We start from the raw sequence: 15956 nt of genomic DNA on the forward strand, positions 1-15956 counted from the left end.
CTGGAGGCTGAGTCAGCAATGTAAGACAAAACTTTTTCCTGAAGCTCTGGCTTTAAAAGCGGTTTGCCAACTCCTAGAAAACTAAGCCTTCCAGGCCTTGTGGAGCCAGACGATGACGCAGGCTCAACACCTCCTGCATTCGGTCCTATTTTGCTTTTGCCACTACCATCAGATCCACCACCAACACCATCATTACCAGCTGCCAACCCCCGCCCAATTCCACGGCCTCTTCCACCAGCCTTCCTCATTTTTGGTAGAAATGTAGACAAAATCCAACAAACTATATAGTAATGTAAAACAAGGTACAAGGTGTCTATAGGACAGGGGAGATTTTGAATTTCTGCAGACACTTGTGGACACTGGACACTTTTGGATTGTGTGAGGCCCACTGAATATCACAGCGCTATGTCACTGGCTCGATGTTGCAGGTGTGAAAAATGTCACTAGAGGATAAGGGAGATTTTGAATTTCTGCACACACTAGTGGACACTGGACACTTTTGGATTGTGTGAGGCCCACTGAATATCAGAGCGCTATGTCACAGGCTCGATGGCACAGGTGTGAAAAAAGTGACTACAGGATCACAGAGATTTTGAATTTCTGCACACACTAGTGGATACTGGACACTTTTGGATTGTGTGAGGCCCACTGAATATCAGAGCGCTATGTCACAAGCTCGATGGCACAGGTGTGAAAAAAGTGACTACAGGATAAGGGAGATTTTGAATTTCTGCACACACTAGTGGACACTGGACACTTTTGGATTGTGTGAGGCCCACTGAATATCAGAGCGCTATGTCACAGGCAGAAATTGGCTAGTGTATCACAAACTACAAGGTGTATGTAGAATTGGGCAGAATAGGAATCTCCCTAGAGTGTAGGTCTGTAAGAACGGAACAAGTCCTCCACTTATCCTTCCACAGTGACACACAGATAGCTTCACTGTGGCTGTGATAACAGCCGTTACACGGTACTGTGTGAGGAGCGTACACCGCTGTATGGTGTGAAAAAATGCACGCTCAGTACCTCAGCAGGACAAAAAAAAAATTGGGATTGCTTTTAAAAAAGCAGTTTTCAGGGCAGTGGGTAAACAGCAATGCAGCTGTCAGGAAGCCTTAGAAGGCAGCCTAACAACCAACACCGCTGATCCACCACAATATAGCCTCCCCTTGCACTGCACACACAGTGACTGGTGTGTTATACAGGCAAAATCGCTAGCAGCAGAAGCAGTTTTTTTTCTTCTTCCCTGCCTAACGCTCTCCCTACAGAATCAACAACCTCTCCCTATGCTAAGATCGGCAGAAGTAAGATGGCGGTCGGCGTGCACGCCCTTTTATAACCCCTGTGACGCCCACCAAAGCAAGCCAATCACTTGCATGCCCTTCTGAAAGATGGTGGTAACCCCTGCCTATGTCATCACGTTGCCCACAGTGTCCGTGGATCCTGATTGGCTGAAAAAGAGCGCAAAACAAACTTTTGAAACGCGACTTTGGCGCGTAAGTCGACGACCTCGTGGCCGACCTCATCCTAGGGTCGGGTTTCGTTTCATGAAACCCGACTTTGCCAAAAGTCGGCGACTTTTGAAATTTTCCTACCCGTTTCGCTCAACTCTAGTATGGACCAGTGAACTTTGGTCCCAACTTAGCTGATGGTACCTTTAAGTTGATGTTACGTGTAGAAAGCCAAACCTTCTCTCCCACCTGAAACATTTCTCCCGAGGCTCTCTTTTTGTCAGCAAAATATTTGTACCTCTCCTGGGCCTGAGAGATATTACGCTGGACTTCAGCCCAGAGGTTTTTTAACCATTGAACGGACCCCTCTACCCCTGGATAACCGGAATCCACCCATGAAAACTCCCCAAAATGCGGATTAAACCCATAGTTAATCAGGAATGGGGACATGATGTTGGACTGACTCACCCGGTTGTTAAAAGCGAATTCCACCAACGGTAACGCATCACACCAGTCCTCCTGTCTGGCGGAGGTCAGACACCTGAGAATTTGTTCCAGGGATTGATTGGTGCATTCTGTCTGATCATTACTCTCCGGGTGATATGCCGACGAGAAGGAGAGTGAGATGCCCAATTTCATACAGAACGCCCTCCAAAATTTGGCCACAAACTGCACACCTCTGTCAGACACAACATTCAGGGGTACCCCATGCAATCGGACCACATGCTGCACAAACAACCTTGATAATGTTTCTGCTGAGGGTAATTCTGCCAAGGGAATGAAATGGGCCTGTTTAGAAAACCTATCCACCACCACCCAGATCACGATATTGCCCCTCTAAGGTGGAAGGCCGGTAATAAAATCCATGGAAAGATGAGTCCATGGCCTATCAGGAACCGGTAAAGGTATGAGTTCCCCAGCCGGCCAGTTATGCGAGCTTTTGGAACGGGCACACACGCCACAAGCAGAAACAAATTCCTTGACATCGGACCACCAAAAACCCCTGGCTACTGCCTCTCTAGTGGCTGTGATACCTGGATGAGCACTCAGCCTAGACTCATGAAACTCCTGCAGAAGTCTAGGCTGCAATGAATCTGGAACAAACAGTTTATCCCCTTGCCTGGTTGCTGGAGCTAGGGCCTGAGCCCTTAGAATTTCTTGCTCCAACTCAGTTGAGACCCCCCCACTACCACCCCTGGGGGAAGAATGGAGGACGGCGGCTCAGGGGGAGACACTGGGTCAAAACTTCTGGACAGGGCATCCGCTTTAACATTTTCGGACCCCAGTCTAAAAGTAATGGAGAACTGAAATCGTGAAAAAAAAAGTGACCAACGGGCTTGTCTAGGAGTAAGCCTCTTAGCAGATTCAAGGTATGCCAAACTTTTGTGATCCGTGATAACAGTGATAGGGTGAGCCGCCCCTTCCAAAAAGTGCCTCCATTCCTCAAACGCCAGCTTGACCGCAAGAAGTTCCCTATTGCCTACATCATAGTTTTTCTCAGCTGAGGAGAACTTCTTGGAGAAGAAGGCATAGGGTTTGAGATTGGTAAGGGTGGCCGGACCCTGGGACAGCACAGCCCCCACTTTAGAAGCATCCACCTCCACAATGAATGGTTTGCACGGGTCTTGTTGTACCAACACCGGGGCAGAAATGAAACCTTTCTTAATCGCTGAGAAGGACTCCTTAGTGAGAACAGACCAATTTTTTATATCAGCGCCCTTCTGGGTAAGATCCGTGAGTGGTTTAACCACTTGTGAGAAACCTTTAATGAATCTTCGATAATAGTTCGCAAATCCTAAGAAGCGCTGGAGCCCCTTGAGATCTCGAGGCTGAACCCAGTCAGCGATCGCCAGCACCTTCTTAGGATCCATACGAAACCCCTCACAGGACACAGTCAACCCCAAAAAAGACAGTTCCTGTACAAAAAACGAACATTTTTCCAATTTAGCGAACAATCGGTTCTCCCTGAGTCTCTGGAGAACTGTCTGTAGATGATGCAAGTGAGATTGGCTGTCTGGGGAATACACCAAAATGTCATCCAAATAAATAATAACAAAACGGCCTATCAGGTCAGAAAACACAACATTGATAAAATTCTGGAAAATAGCGGGTGCATTAGTTAACCCAAACAGCATTACCAGGTTCTCAAAGAGTCCTTCTGATGTGAGGAATGCAGTTTTCCACTCATCCGCTTCCCGAACTCTTATCAGATTGTAGGCCCCCCGCAGATCTAACTTGGAGAACCATTGGGCCCCAGCTAACTGGTTACATAAGTCTGGGATGAGGGGAAGTGGGTAAGTGTTCCTAACCGTTATCTTGTTCAGTTCCCGAAAGTCGAGGCATGGCCGCAAACCACCATCTTTCTTCTTCAAAAAGAAGAATCCTGCTGCCACAGGTGACACAGAAGGCCTGATATGCTCTTTGCGGAGACTCTCAGCTATGTACTCCTTCATGGCTTGGCATTCAGGCCCAGACAAATTGAACAATCGAGCCTTAGGTAACTTGGCTCCGGGTACTAAATCAATGGCACAATCGTAGGGTCTACAGTGGGGAAAAAAAGTATTTAGTCAGTCAGCAATAGTGCAAGTTCCACCACTTAAAAAGATGAGAGGCGTCTGTAATTTACATCATAGGTAGACCTCAACTATGGGAGACAAACTGAGAAAAAAAAATCCAGAAAATCACATTGTCTGTTTTTTTTTTCATTTTATTTGCATATTATGGTGGAAAATAAGTATTTGGTCAGAAACAAAATTTCATCTCAATACTTTGTGATATATCCTTTGTTGGCAATGACAGAGGTCAAACGTTTTCTGTAAGTCTTCACAAGGTTGCCACACACTGTTGTTGGTATGTTGGCCCATTCCTCCATGCAGATCTCCTCTAGAGCAGTGATGTTTTTGGCTTTTCGCTTGGCAACACGGACTTTCAACTCCCTCCAAAGGTTTTCTATAGGGTTGAGATCTGGAGACTGGCTAGGCCACTCCAGGACCTTGAAATGCTTCTTACGAAGCCACTCCTTCGTTGCCCTGGCGGTGTGCTTTGGATCATTGTCATGTTGAAAGACCCAGCCACATTTCATCTTCAATGCCCTTGCTGATGGAAGGAGGTTTGCACTCAAAATCTCACGATACATGGCCCCATTCATTCTTTCATGTACCCGGATCAGTCGTCCTGGCCCCTTTGCAGAGAAACAGCCCCAAAGCATGATGTTTCCACCACCATGCTTTACAGTAGGTATGGTGTTTGATGGATGCAACTCAGTATTCTTTTTCCTCCAAACACGACAAGTTGTGTTTCTACCAAACAGTTCCAGTTTGGTTTCATCAGACCATAGGACATTCTCCCAAAACTCCTCTGGATCATCCAAATGCTCTCTAGCAAACTTCAGACGGGCCCGGACATGTACAGGCTTAAGCAGTGGGACACGTCTGGCACTGCAGGATCTGAGTCCATGGTGGCGTAGTGTGTTACTTATGGTAGGCCTTGTTACATTGGTCCCAGCTCTCTGCAGTTCATTCACTAGGTCCCCCCGCGTGGTTCTGGATTTTTGCTCACCGTTCTTGTGATCATTCTGACCCCATGGGGTGGGATTTTGCGTGGAGCACCAGATCGAGGGAGATTATCAGTGGTCTTGTATGTCTTCCATTTTCTAATTATTGCTCCCACAGTTGATTTCTTCACTCCAAGCTGGTTGGCTATTGCAGATTCAGTCTTCCCAGCCTGGTGCAGGGCTACAATTTTGTTTCTGGTGTCCTTTGACAGCTCTTTGGTCTTCACCATAGTGGAGTTTGGAGTCAGACTGTTTGAGGGTGTGCACAGGTGTCTTTTTATACTGATAACAAGTTTAAACAGGTGCCATTACTACAGGTAATGAGTGGAGGAAAGAGGAGACTCTTAAAGAAGAAGTTACAGGTCTGTGAGAGCCAGAAATCTTGATTGCTTGTTTCTGACCAAATACTTATTTTCCACCATAATATGCAAATAAAATGAAAAAAAAACAGACAATGTGATTTTCTGGATTTTTTTTTCTTAGTTTGTCTCCCATAGTTGAGGTCTACCTATGATGTAAATTACAGACGCCTCTCATCTTTTTAAGTGGTGGAACTTGCACTATTGCTGACTGACTAAATACTTTTTTTCCCCACTGTATGTGGTGGCAGTGCCTCAGCCTCACTTTTGGAAAAAACGTCTTCGAAATCCTTCAGGTACTCCGGAATACCTTCCAGACCGACAGATGACACAGATACGGATTTCACAGCGTTAAGAAGATGTCCCAGGTTACCACATTTATCCTTACATCCCCATTGAGTGATCTCCCCTGTAACCCAATCAATGGTAGGATTATGGCATTGAAGCCAAGGCATCCCCAGTACCAGTCCTGCAGGCAAGTTATCTAGCACAAGACAACTTAGTTTTTCCACTTGAGTGGAACCCACTTTTAGAGAAAAAAGTTCAGACCTGCAACAGATACCGTCCTGGGTAAGAGGAGACGAGTCAATTGCCACAAGTTTAACAGGATCCTGAAGCCTGACTGTCCCTATCTTATTAAGAGTCATAACTTTGGTATCAATCAGGTTCACAGCAGAACCACAGTCAACAAAAGCAGTAGTCTGAACCGGACCATTACCAAGTTCCAGTTCCACCTGCAGCACCATTTTTGCACGTGAGGAAAATTGTACCTGAAGGTCTGGGTAGCCTCCTCGACTACTACCCAGACCTAGTCATTTCCCGCCATCTTGGAGGATGACGGACAGGAGGGGCAGTCCTTCTTCCAGTGTCCAGATTCTCCACAATAGAAACACAACTGCTTCTCCCGGCCGGCGGCGTCTTCTCTCCTTTTCCTCACAGGTGACAGCGCTCACCTCCATAGCCACAGGAAGAGTCCGGGTCTCATCTCCACTGCAGAGTAATGGTGTTTCCTGTTGCATAACGCCTCTAGCCTGCAGTCTGCGATCCATGCTAACCGCTTGGGTCATGGCATCCTCCAGGGAGTCAGGCGGATGATGGAGTGCCAAAGCATCCTTCAGATGTTCACACAGGCCTCTACGGAACAGCCCCCGAAGGGCGGCATCACTCCAGGAAATCTCGGCTGCCCAACGTCTGAATTCAGTACAGAACCATTCGGCCGAGTGCTCCCCCTGACAGACACTCATCACCTTGTCCTCAGCCAAACGCACTCTATCAGGCTCATCATAAATAAGCCCTAAGGCTTCAAAAAATGCATCCACAGACATTCTCTTAGGGGCAGAAGAGGAAAGCGAAAATGCCCAGGCTTGTGGGGACCCCCTAAGCAGGGACATAACCACCCTCTGTTTCTCATCCCCAGAGGAGCGGGGTCTCAAAGAGAAAAAGAGCTTACAGCCCTCCTTAAATGCTCTGAAATCATCTTTGTTACCAGAAAACGTATCTCGCAATTTAACCGGGTATTCGGGTGGGACTAAAATGACATCTCTATTCCCCACCTGCTGGAAGCCTGCGGAAAGTACCCCCTGAACTGAGTCCTCAACCCGCCGTTGGGACTGGGCCAGAGCTTGGTGTTCCAAACTAAGCTTCTGCAGTGACTGAGTCAAGCATTTCACCTGCTCAGATAAAGCACACATTGGGTCCATGCTGCCGAAGTGAGGAGAGAAAAAAAAATAACAGGCCAGTTATAATGTCAGAAACACCGCACTGAACTTGCTCACTGAGCCAGTGCGCGTGTCCTGAATAAAGCGAACTGTGCTCAAAGATACCTGTGGAGCTGGCAGCAGCCGAGTAGATGCGTACTTCAGAGCCGCAGGACCTGATGCACGTGACTGCTAGGGGCGTGGCCTAAACTCCAGAGAGCTAGGAGCTGCAAGAGAACTCCTAGCAGGGTAACTGCGAGAGAAAGTTACCAAGGGACATAGACAGGGAGGATAGTCAGGACGTAGCCAATGAGTCATACACAGAGATAGCTGCAAGGTACAAGAGAGGCGAGCAGAGAGTAGTCAGATCACAGGCAATGAGTCATACACAGAGAGGATAGCACAGTACAGAATCAACAGGCAAACTCACAACGGGAAACAGAACCGGGTCAGAACCATATAAACAAGCTATAACAACGAACAGGCACAGGCACACAGAGGTCAGCACACTCGGCCAAAGGCAAAAGTATAACTGGCAGGGATTGGAGCTTCCCAGGGGTTTAAGAAGCTCTCCCAGAACCAGAAAGAGGCCACAATCATTAACCCCAGGTGTGCAGGTCAAAACCTGCAATGAGCTCCAGACATTAACCCCTGACGTGCAGCTCAAAAACCTGCACTGGGATTATGACAACCCCCAGTCTCACATGTCAGTGGTTGTGCACTTTTTAACAGCCACCTAAGGTAGTAGTATAGTTTTAGAAGCCTAATATATAATTTATATATACTGTATAGAAAGACTTTAGGGTCTAGGTCCTCAAATTGTGGTACCCATATGCCATGGGGTACATGTCATGTTTCTCAGAGCTACTTGCACACTCCATTTTGTATGGAGTGTGCAAGTACCTCCAGTGAGTTCCGTTTTTCTGCGCCTAAGACTTACCTCTTTGCAGAAGCTGAACAGATTAGTTTGACAGGACCGATCCCTCATAAAACCATGCTGATGCTGGGTTATCAGGTTATTTTAATTGAGAAACTCCAGGATAGCATCTCTTAGAAAATCTTCAAAGATTTTTCCAACAATAGAGGTAAAACTTACAGGTATATAGTTTGTGTGCTCAGTTTTTGATGCCTTTTAGAATATTGGCACTGCATTTGCTATGTGCCAGCTATGTGGCACAGACCCTGTTATTATGGAATCCTCGCATATTAAAGAAAATTGTCTGACCATCACTGTACTTCCTGCAGTAATGGAATGTGAATCCCATCCAGACCGGGTGATGTATTTTAGTGTTTCAAGATGTCATTGAACTTCTTATTGGATAAGACAAAAGACATTAAATGGAGAATTTACGTTATCTACAATTATGTCATCTGTTGTTAGATTTTCCTGTGTAAACCCTTTTATAAAATGCATTAACCAACAACTATCTTACATCAGAAAACTCTGAAACAAAAAACGTAAAGAGATGAACTAGAACATAAGTTGGTATGCATGCAGCGTATAGGCGAATATTGACACTGGTCACTAAACAGACAAAACCCAAGATAACAACGTAATAAGCAAATACTGTGCATTAAAAAAATAAATAGGAATAGTGCATGAAAATAATATAGGGTGCTTAGTTAACATAATTTTGATTAAAAAAACTGTAATTTTGATAAAAAAAATGTAAAAGCCCTCCTACCATGCTACGATGACCTTATTCGGGACGATCCTAACCTTTAGTATTAAAACCTTACCATTTGTCAAGTGACGTACATGTGGAAAAGGGCTGAGAAGGACCGAGACCCGGCTAATAGACACACAGGCGTGGGGAACTGCATTAGCCAGGTCTCAGTCCTTCTCAGACCATATCCACATGTACGTCACTGGACAAAATGTATGGAAACAACTTTCAGTTGCAAAAACTTTAGCAACAAATCTGTCACAAGTATACGTGTTAGGGAAAGGCCATACAACGCTGTTTTCAGTGTTGTATGAAAAAGCACATAAAAAATGCCAAAAAGAATCAACATAATGCACAAAAATATCAACGACTTGCTGTGGACATGTTCTATCTTTTCTAACTTCTTTTAACCACTTCAGGCTTCTAAAGACCTTAAAGGGGTTTTCCCATTAACAACGTTAATTTTAAGTAATAGATCTTGGAATAAAAATAATTTCCACAATTAGATGTGTTAAAAAATGTTCCTGTGCTGAGATAATCTTATAGATGTGTCCCTGCTATGTACTGTGTAATGGCTGTGTCTGAGCGTACAGGGATGTGGTCTGATCATACCACAGCTCATGGGCAGGGGAGGACACAAAAGAGACGATACAGATATTACAGCTGCTGATTTCTGTGAGGTAAAACTTTTCCCTGCCTGTTTTTAAACAATGTTTTACCTCACAGAAACCATCAAAATGATCTCAATACAAAAATATTTTTTTACTCACATTTATTAGGTAGCTTATGTCAAATTTTGGTATGGCTGAAATAATTCATGTGATGTCGTGAACCAATTTTAGAGAACTACTTGCCAATTTTCTCATCACTTGCCAAATTTCACAAATATAAGATAGGAGGAAACAGCATAATTTTAGCTTGAATCTATGCCTACTTATCTCATTCCAGGCCATCTTTACTACCAGACATAAGCAGGCCTTGCAGATAGTGGCACTATCTATCTACAGTATTTCACAAAAGTGAGTACACCCCTGACATTTTGGTAAATATTTTATTATATCTTTTCAAGGGACATCACTAAAGATCTGACACTTTAATACAATGTAAAGAAGTCAGTGTACAGCTTGTATAACAGTGTAAATTTGGTGTGCCTTCTAAATAATTCAACACGCAGCCATTAATATCTAAACCTCTGGCAACAAAAGTGAGTACACGCCTAAGTGAAAATGATCAAATTGTGACCAACTTGCCAATCTCCCTCTCCAGCGCAGGGTCTCTGACATCCACAAGCTCCATGATGTCATCATGGAGGAGTGAAAGAGGATTCCAGTGGCAACCTGTGAAGCTCTTGTGAACTTCATGCCCAAGAGAGTTAAGTTATGTTCAAACATTGCGTTTGTGCTGCATTTTTTTGCTTCATTCAAGTGAATGCGTCTGTGTAGTGAGCTTCCACAGACCATGTGTCCGAAGGGCAAAATACACTGACTTGTCTGGTTTTAACAACAGCCTGGGCAGCAAAACACCCCCACACATGTGCACACTGATGATATAAGGATAACGTAAGTTCACCGCAGTTCAGCTCAGTGAGTTAACTGAGCTGAATTGTGGTTAACTCTGTGACTTTTTCTTAAGGTGCTGAGGTCACCGCAATTCTGCCTGGCTGGGAACGCAGCGTCAGTGACCACGTAAGCTCGATGACGTCATCGCTGCTCACTGACGCTGCACTCACAGCAGCTCATTCTTCATGGGTTCTCAGCCTGGCCAATTGCATCTTGGCACTGTGTGCACGTTGAAAACGATTTATCACAAGACTTGGATTATGGTGTGGGACAGAATGACCGACAGGTGAGGGATATTGTTGCTTTTTATTTTTGTTTTATTACAGGAGACGATGACTTCAATGGAATGGACTTTAGGTGAGTATAACTGTATTTGTTATCTAATATATAAAGCTCAATGTGTGTATGTATGTATGTGTGTATGTGTGTGTGTGTGTATGTCCGGGATTGGCATCTGCACCGTCGCAGCTACAGTCACAAAATTTGGCACAGTCACACGTCTGGACCCCGAGAGCGTCATAGGCTATGTTGTGAGGCGAAATTTTAACCCCGCGCGTTCTAATTCACAAAAAATTTTTGCCCCTATCTACATAATGGGGAAAAAGTGTGTGCGTATCAAGCCCCGCCCCTCATTATGTCATAATGGTTTCCATGGCGACGCTGATTCATCATAGGTTGCAAGCCCTGCCGCTCATTATGATGTCATAATGGTTGACTATGGGATGGAGGATGTGTATGACGGGTATATGGGCACGGGACTATGGGATGGCGATATGTATGATGGGTATATGGGCACTCTACTATGGGATGGAGGATGTATGATGGGTATATGGGCACTCTACTATGGGATGGAGGATATGTATGATGGGTATATATGGGCATGGGACTATGGGATGGAGGATATGTATGATGGGTATATGGGCACGGGCCTATGGGATGGTGGATATGTATGATGATATATGGGTACGGAACTATGGGATGGAGGATATGTATTACGGGTATATGGGCACGGGACTGTAGGATGGAGGATAATTATAATTTGTTGTAACTAACCACAGTTACTATGCCCGGGCAGCGCCGGGCTCTTCAGCTAGTTTTTAAATAAAAAAGGAAAACTTTGTTTTGTTGTTATTTCAAATAAAGGACTTTATTCTGGCTGTGTGTTATTACCATACAACTATAGTACTAGTAATGTATAGGCGTTTTATAGACACCTCTCCATTACTAAGCTGTGGACTTGATGTCACCAGACAATACAAAGGTGATATCAACCCCACAGAGATGAACCTCACTTGCCACTGCCACAGGGCAAGTGGGAAGAGCTGGGCAAAATGCTAAATTTGGTGCATTTAATGGATGTGCCTTTTCTGGGCTGCTGAGGGCTGCTATTTTTAGACTGGGGGTGGGGAATATCAATGGCCCCTTACCAGGTTGAGAATAACAACCCCCAGCTGTCTGCTTTAACAAGGCTGGTTGTCAAAAATATAGGGGGACCACATGCCATTTTTTTAATTATTTATGTAAATAATTAAAAATATGGAGTGGAGACCCCTCCATTCTTGATAACTAGGTTTGCTAAAGCTGACAGCTGAGGTTTGCAGCCCGCAGCTGTCAGTTTTGCCTGGCTGGTTATCAAAAATGCAGGGGAACCCACGCCTGTTTATTTATTTATTCATTTAGAGCGCAGGCGGCGGTGAATGAATAAGCCAATCTCGCTAATATCTCAACTCTCAACATTCTCCCCTGCTAGCGCTGATTGCAGCGTGAGCAGAGGAGAATGATGTGAGCTGTCTTCAGCACCCTGCGCCGGGGAACAGGGTAAACAGTACCGCTGCTTCCCAGGCGTCGGTACGTGTGGTATTGATGCGGCACAAGGGCGGCGCACAGTTGCAACACATAATACACACTTGCACACACGAACACTGATGTCTCTGGTACTGTTTTTTCCGGTATCGGAAATATCAGTAAGTATGAAAGAGGCCTTCCACTGTTAGACCAGGGTCCCACTGGCGAATCACATCCGATGCAAGGGGCAGCTGCGGAGAAGAAAATAATTTCTCCATCTCCCCTGCTGCCGGCGTTGTCGGGAATCGCACTGCACCAAGTGCAGTGCAATGTTTCACATAGACTTAAATGGGTCCGTGTGATCTGAATTTGACATTCCAATCTCAGCATGCTGAGATTTTTTTCCTTTCTGATCAGAGCAGGAAAAGAAAATGCAATTGAGAACAAAAGCATAGGATTAAATTGGTACAAATGCAATCAGATTTTTACCGTATTTTTCGGACTATAAGACGCACAGGACCATAAGATGCACCCCAAATTTTCAGAACAAAAAGAGGGAAAAAAATTAATGCGTCAAATGAGGGTCTGTCTTACAGTCCGAATTATTCAGCTTACTTGGGGGGTAGGGTGTGATATGGAACGCTGGTAGAGTGGGGTCACAGGAGGTGGTCTGGCTCATCCCTGGCTGGTGCAGCAGGATCGGTGGTGGGGGGCTCTGCCATTTTGTGAAAGCCCCCACACATCCATCCTAGGCTGATGGGCGGCGATTTGGCAGATGATCGGTGGTGCGGGGGCTCCGCCGGCATTGGTGGAAATCCCGGAGCCCCCGCACATCCATCCCAGGCTGGTGCCGCACTTTTGCAGGTGATCGGCGGTGCAGTGGCTCCGCCGGCATTTTGTGAAAGGAGCCCCCGCACTTCCATTGTTGTAATGCTGATTTGAAAATGGCCGCGCATACTGAGATCTCAGGAGATGAGATGTCGTCCCGGGAGACTAGATCTCGTCTCCTGAGATCTCACTCTGCGCTTGCGCCGCCTCCGGCGGCCATTTTCCTGAAGCTCAATTCAGCATTACATTGCGGTCATTTTCCTGAAGCTCAATTCAGCATTCCATTGTTGTAATGCTGAATTGCGCTTCAGGAAAATGGCCGCTGGAGGCGGCGCAAGCGCAGAGTGAGATCTCAGGAGACGAGATCTCGTCTCCCGGGACGACATCTCGTCTCCTGAGATCTCACTATGAGCGGCCATTTTCAATTCAGCATTACAACAATTGAAGTGTGGGGGCTCCTTTCACAAAATGCCGGCGGAGCCCCTGCACCGCCGATCAACTGCAAAAGTCCCGCACCAGCCCGGGATGGATGTGCGGGGGCTCCGGGATTTTCACCAATGCCAGCAGAGCCCCCGCACCACCGATCAACTGCCAAATCGCCGCCCATCAGCCTCGGATGGTGTCTCCTGGTAAGTGCATCTGGACCATAAGACGCACCCCCATTTTTCCCCCAAATTTTTGGGGAAAAAAGTGCGTCTTATGGTCCGAAAAATACGGTAATTGTATTGCCTTCGTCTGATTTAATCGCAAGTGGGAGCAAGCCCTTATACAAACTGTACAATGACTACTTTACATTGTATCAAAGTGTCAGTTTTTCAGTGTTGTCCCGTGAGAAGATATACGGTAATAAAATATTTACAAAAATGTGAGGGCTTTATTCACTTTTGTGAGATACTGTAAGGCTATGTTCACACGTTGCGTTTTTTCAGCTTTTTTATGCGTTTTTCTGAATGCAAATTTTCAGGCGCTATTTACAGTACAAGCAAAGTGTATGAGATTTCAAAAATGTCATGAACACAGCTTGTTTTTTTTGTCCTCAGTATTTTGTGCAAAACCTTGCTTTTTGCAGAATGCAGCATGTCACTGGTGCATTTTTTCAGCGTTTTTCACCCATTAAAAGCAATAGGTGGTGCAAAAAAAGCTGTAAAAATGCTGATAAAACACAGGTATCACTTTTTCTGCATTTTTTTTTGTGCCAAAACATGATTAAGATGAATCTGATTTTTTATTTTTTTTGGCACAACAGTCGAATATACCCTGACAAAAACAATGCAAAAAAAAGCACCAAAAACACCGCAAAAAACACAACATAAACTAAGCAAAACCTTTTTGAGACAAGTTTCTTACTACCACGAAAGTAGGTTTTGCCTTAGGAAAAAACTGTATCAAAAAAGCAACGTGTAAACATAGCCTACGTCTAGAGACTATACTAGCAGCTGTACTTCTATGTTGGGTATTTACACCCTTGAAGTACATGTTGATTCATGGAAGAAAATGACTCAGGATTGTGCACCTGGCTGGGAGTAGTGGTTCTATAAGAGCTAACAGTCCTCGTATCTGAGCTTGTAATCACAAGTACACAACAACCCAATAAGTTTAAAAGGAACCAGTCACCAGTTTTTTCATGTCTGACCTAAGACTAGCACCTTAATCAGCGCCTGTGCTGCATTCCATGAAGGGGTATATTACTTATGCCCTTATGTTTTAGGCTCTGCCTGCAGTAAGGCAGAGCAAAATGCACAGACAGCGATGTCTCTGTGCAGGTGGAAGATTTTGCCCGACCATGTGCATGACGCATGAGGCATCATCCACATTAATCAAAGCAGGAGGACGGCGATGCTAAAGTGAAAGGAGGGATAGACGCCTCAGCAAGGACGCCTATAGGACCGGATGGATTTACATAAAGTGTGGGAGAATTTCTTAATGGTATTGGGAGGATATACTGGGGGCGTCATGGGATGCAGCACAGGCGCTGATTAAGGTGCTAGTCTTAAATTAGACATGAAAAAAAAATGGTGACAGGTTCCCTTTAAAGGGGTTGTCCAATGATATGGTATAGATGACCTACAACTCGATTCATTGTATCAGCTAAGGTATCAAATATAATGCAAGACGTACCATGAGCAGCTGCAACAACAGCACCAGCAGAAGCAGCAAGTATTCGGCCTTGGGTTCCCTCCAGGAGCTTGTGGTACCGAAGAAGCTTCTTCATTTTGTGACTGCTGCCTCTTTCTCATTTCAGCAATTCCTCTGAGGCTGAAAAACAAAAGAAGATAAAAGATAATAAACTGCAACTTCTCAAGTGGTCCCCTGGTTGTATATAAATGCATTTTATTAAATGAGTACACAATATGGAACCAAGATAAGTATGTACAAAACTGCGCAAACTTTTTAAGTAGTTGTGGAAAAATGTGGCATAGTTAGAATGACATCAAAAATAGAACTGTTAATAATCTATTTTTATTAATTAAAAAAACATAAAGTTATTAAAAAAGGGAAAACTCTAGATCAAATCAATATACTGTATGTTACCTTCAAAACAGCATCAGTTCTTCTAGATACACTTGCACAAAGTTTTGATGGAACTCGGCAGGGAGGTTGTTCAAAACATTTTTGAGGACTAACCACAGATCTGCTGTGGATAAAGGCTTGTGCTAATCCTTCTGTCCTTACATAAAATAACTCAGAAACGCGTTATGTTGAGATCAGAGCTCCTTGAGGCCATATCATCATCATCACTTCCAAGACTCCTTGTTCTTCTTTATGCTGAAAATAACTCCTAATCACATTGGCTTTATGTTTGGAATCATTGTACTGCTGAAAAATAAATTTTGAGCCAGACACCTCCCTTATGATATCAAACAATGGATGTGTCTACCTGTATTAATTAGCATTAAGAACATACAGTAGGGAAAAAAATTATTTAGTCAGCCACCAATTGTGCAAGTTCTCCCACTTAAAGCAATGAGGCCTGTAATTTACATCATAGGTAGACAACAACTATGAGAGTCAAAATAAGAAAACAAATACAGAAAATCACCTTGTCTGATTTGGCAA

General features: G+C 44.6%; 1 protein-coding gene across 3 annotated transcripts in view; it reads right to left on the reverse strand.

Moving 5' to 3' along the window:
- Window positions 1-15956, reverse strand: part of RGS17 (regulator of G protein signaling 17) — a 223524-nt gene that overhangs the window by 93125 nt on the left and 114443 nt on the right. For 2 of the 3 annotated variants that reach the window (XM_073557703.1, XM_073557702.1), the window contains exon 2: window positions 15018-15155. In XM_073557703.1, coding sequence (XP_073413804.1) covers window positions 15018-15136 — 119 coding nt within the window. In that variant the 5' untranslated portion in view covers window positions 15137-15155. Of the gene's footprint in view, window positions 1-15017; window positions 15156-15956 lie in introns of those variants that run through there. The other variant, XM_073557704.1, reaches the window with a different exon arrangement.

Source organism: Dendrobates tinctorius, unplaced genomic scaffold, assembly GCF_039654945.1.
Source record: "Dendrobates tinctorius isolate UK_male_01 unplaced genomic scaffold, ASM3965494v1 ptg000250l, whole genome shotgun sequence".
Classification (NCBI taxonomy): Eukaryota; Metazoa; Chordata; class Amphibia; order Anura; family Dendrobatidae; genus Dendrobates; species Dendrobates tinctorius.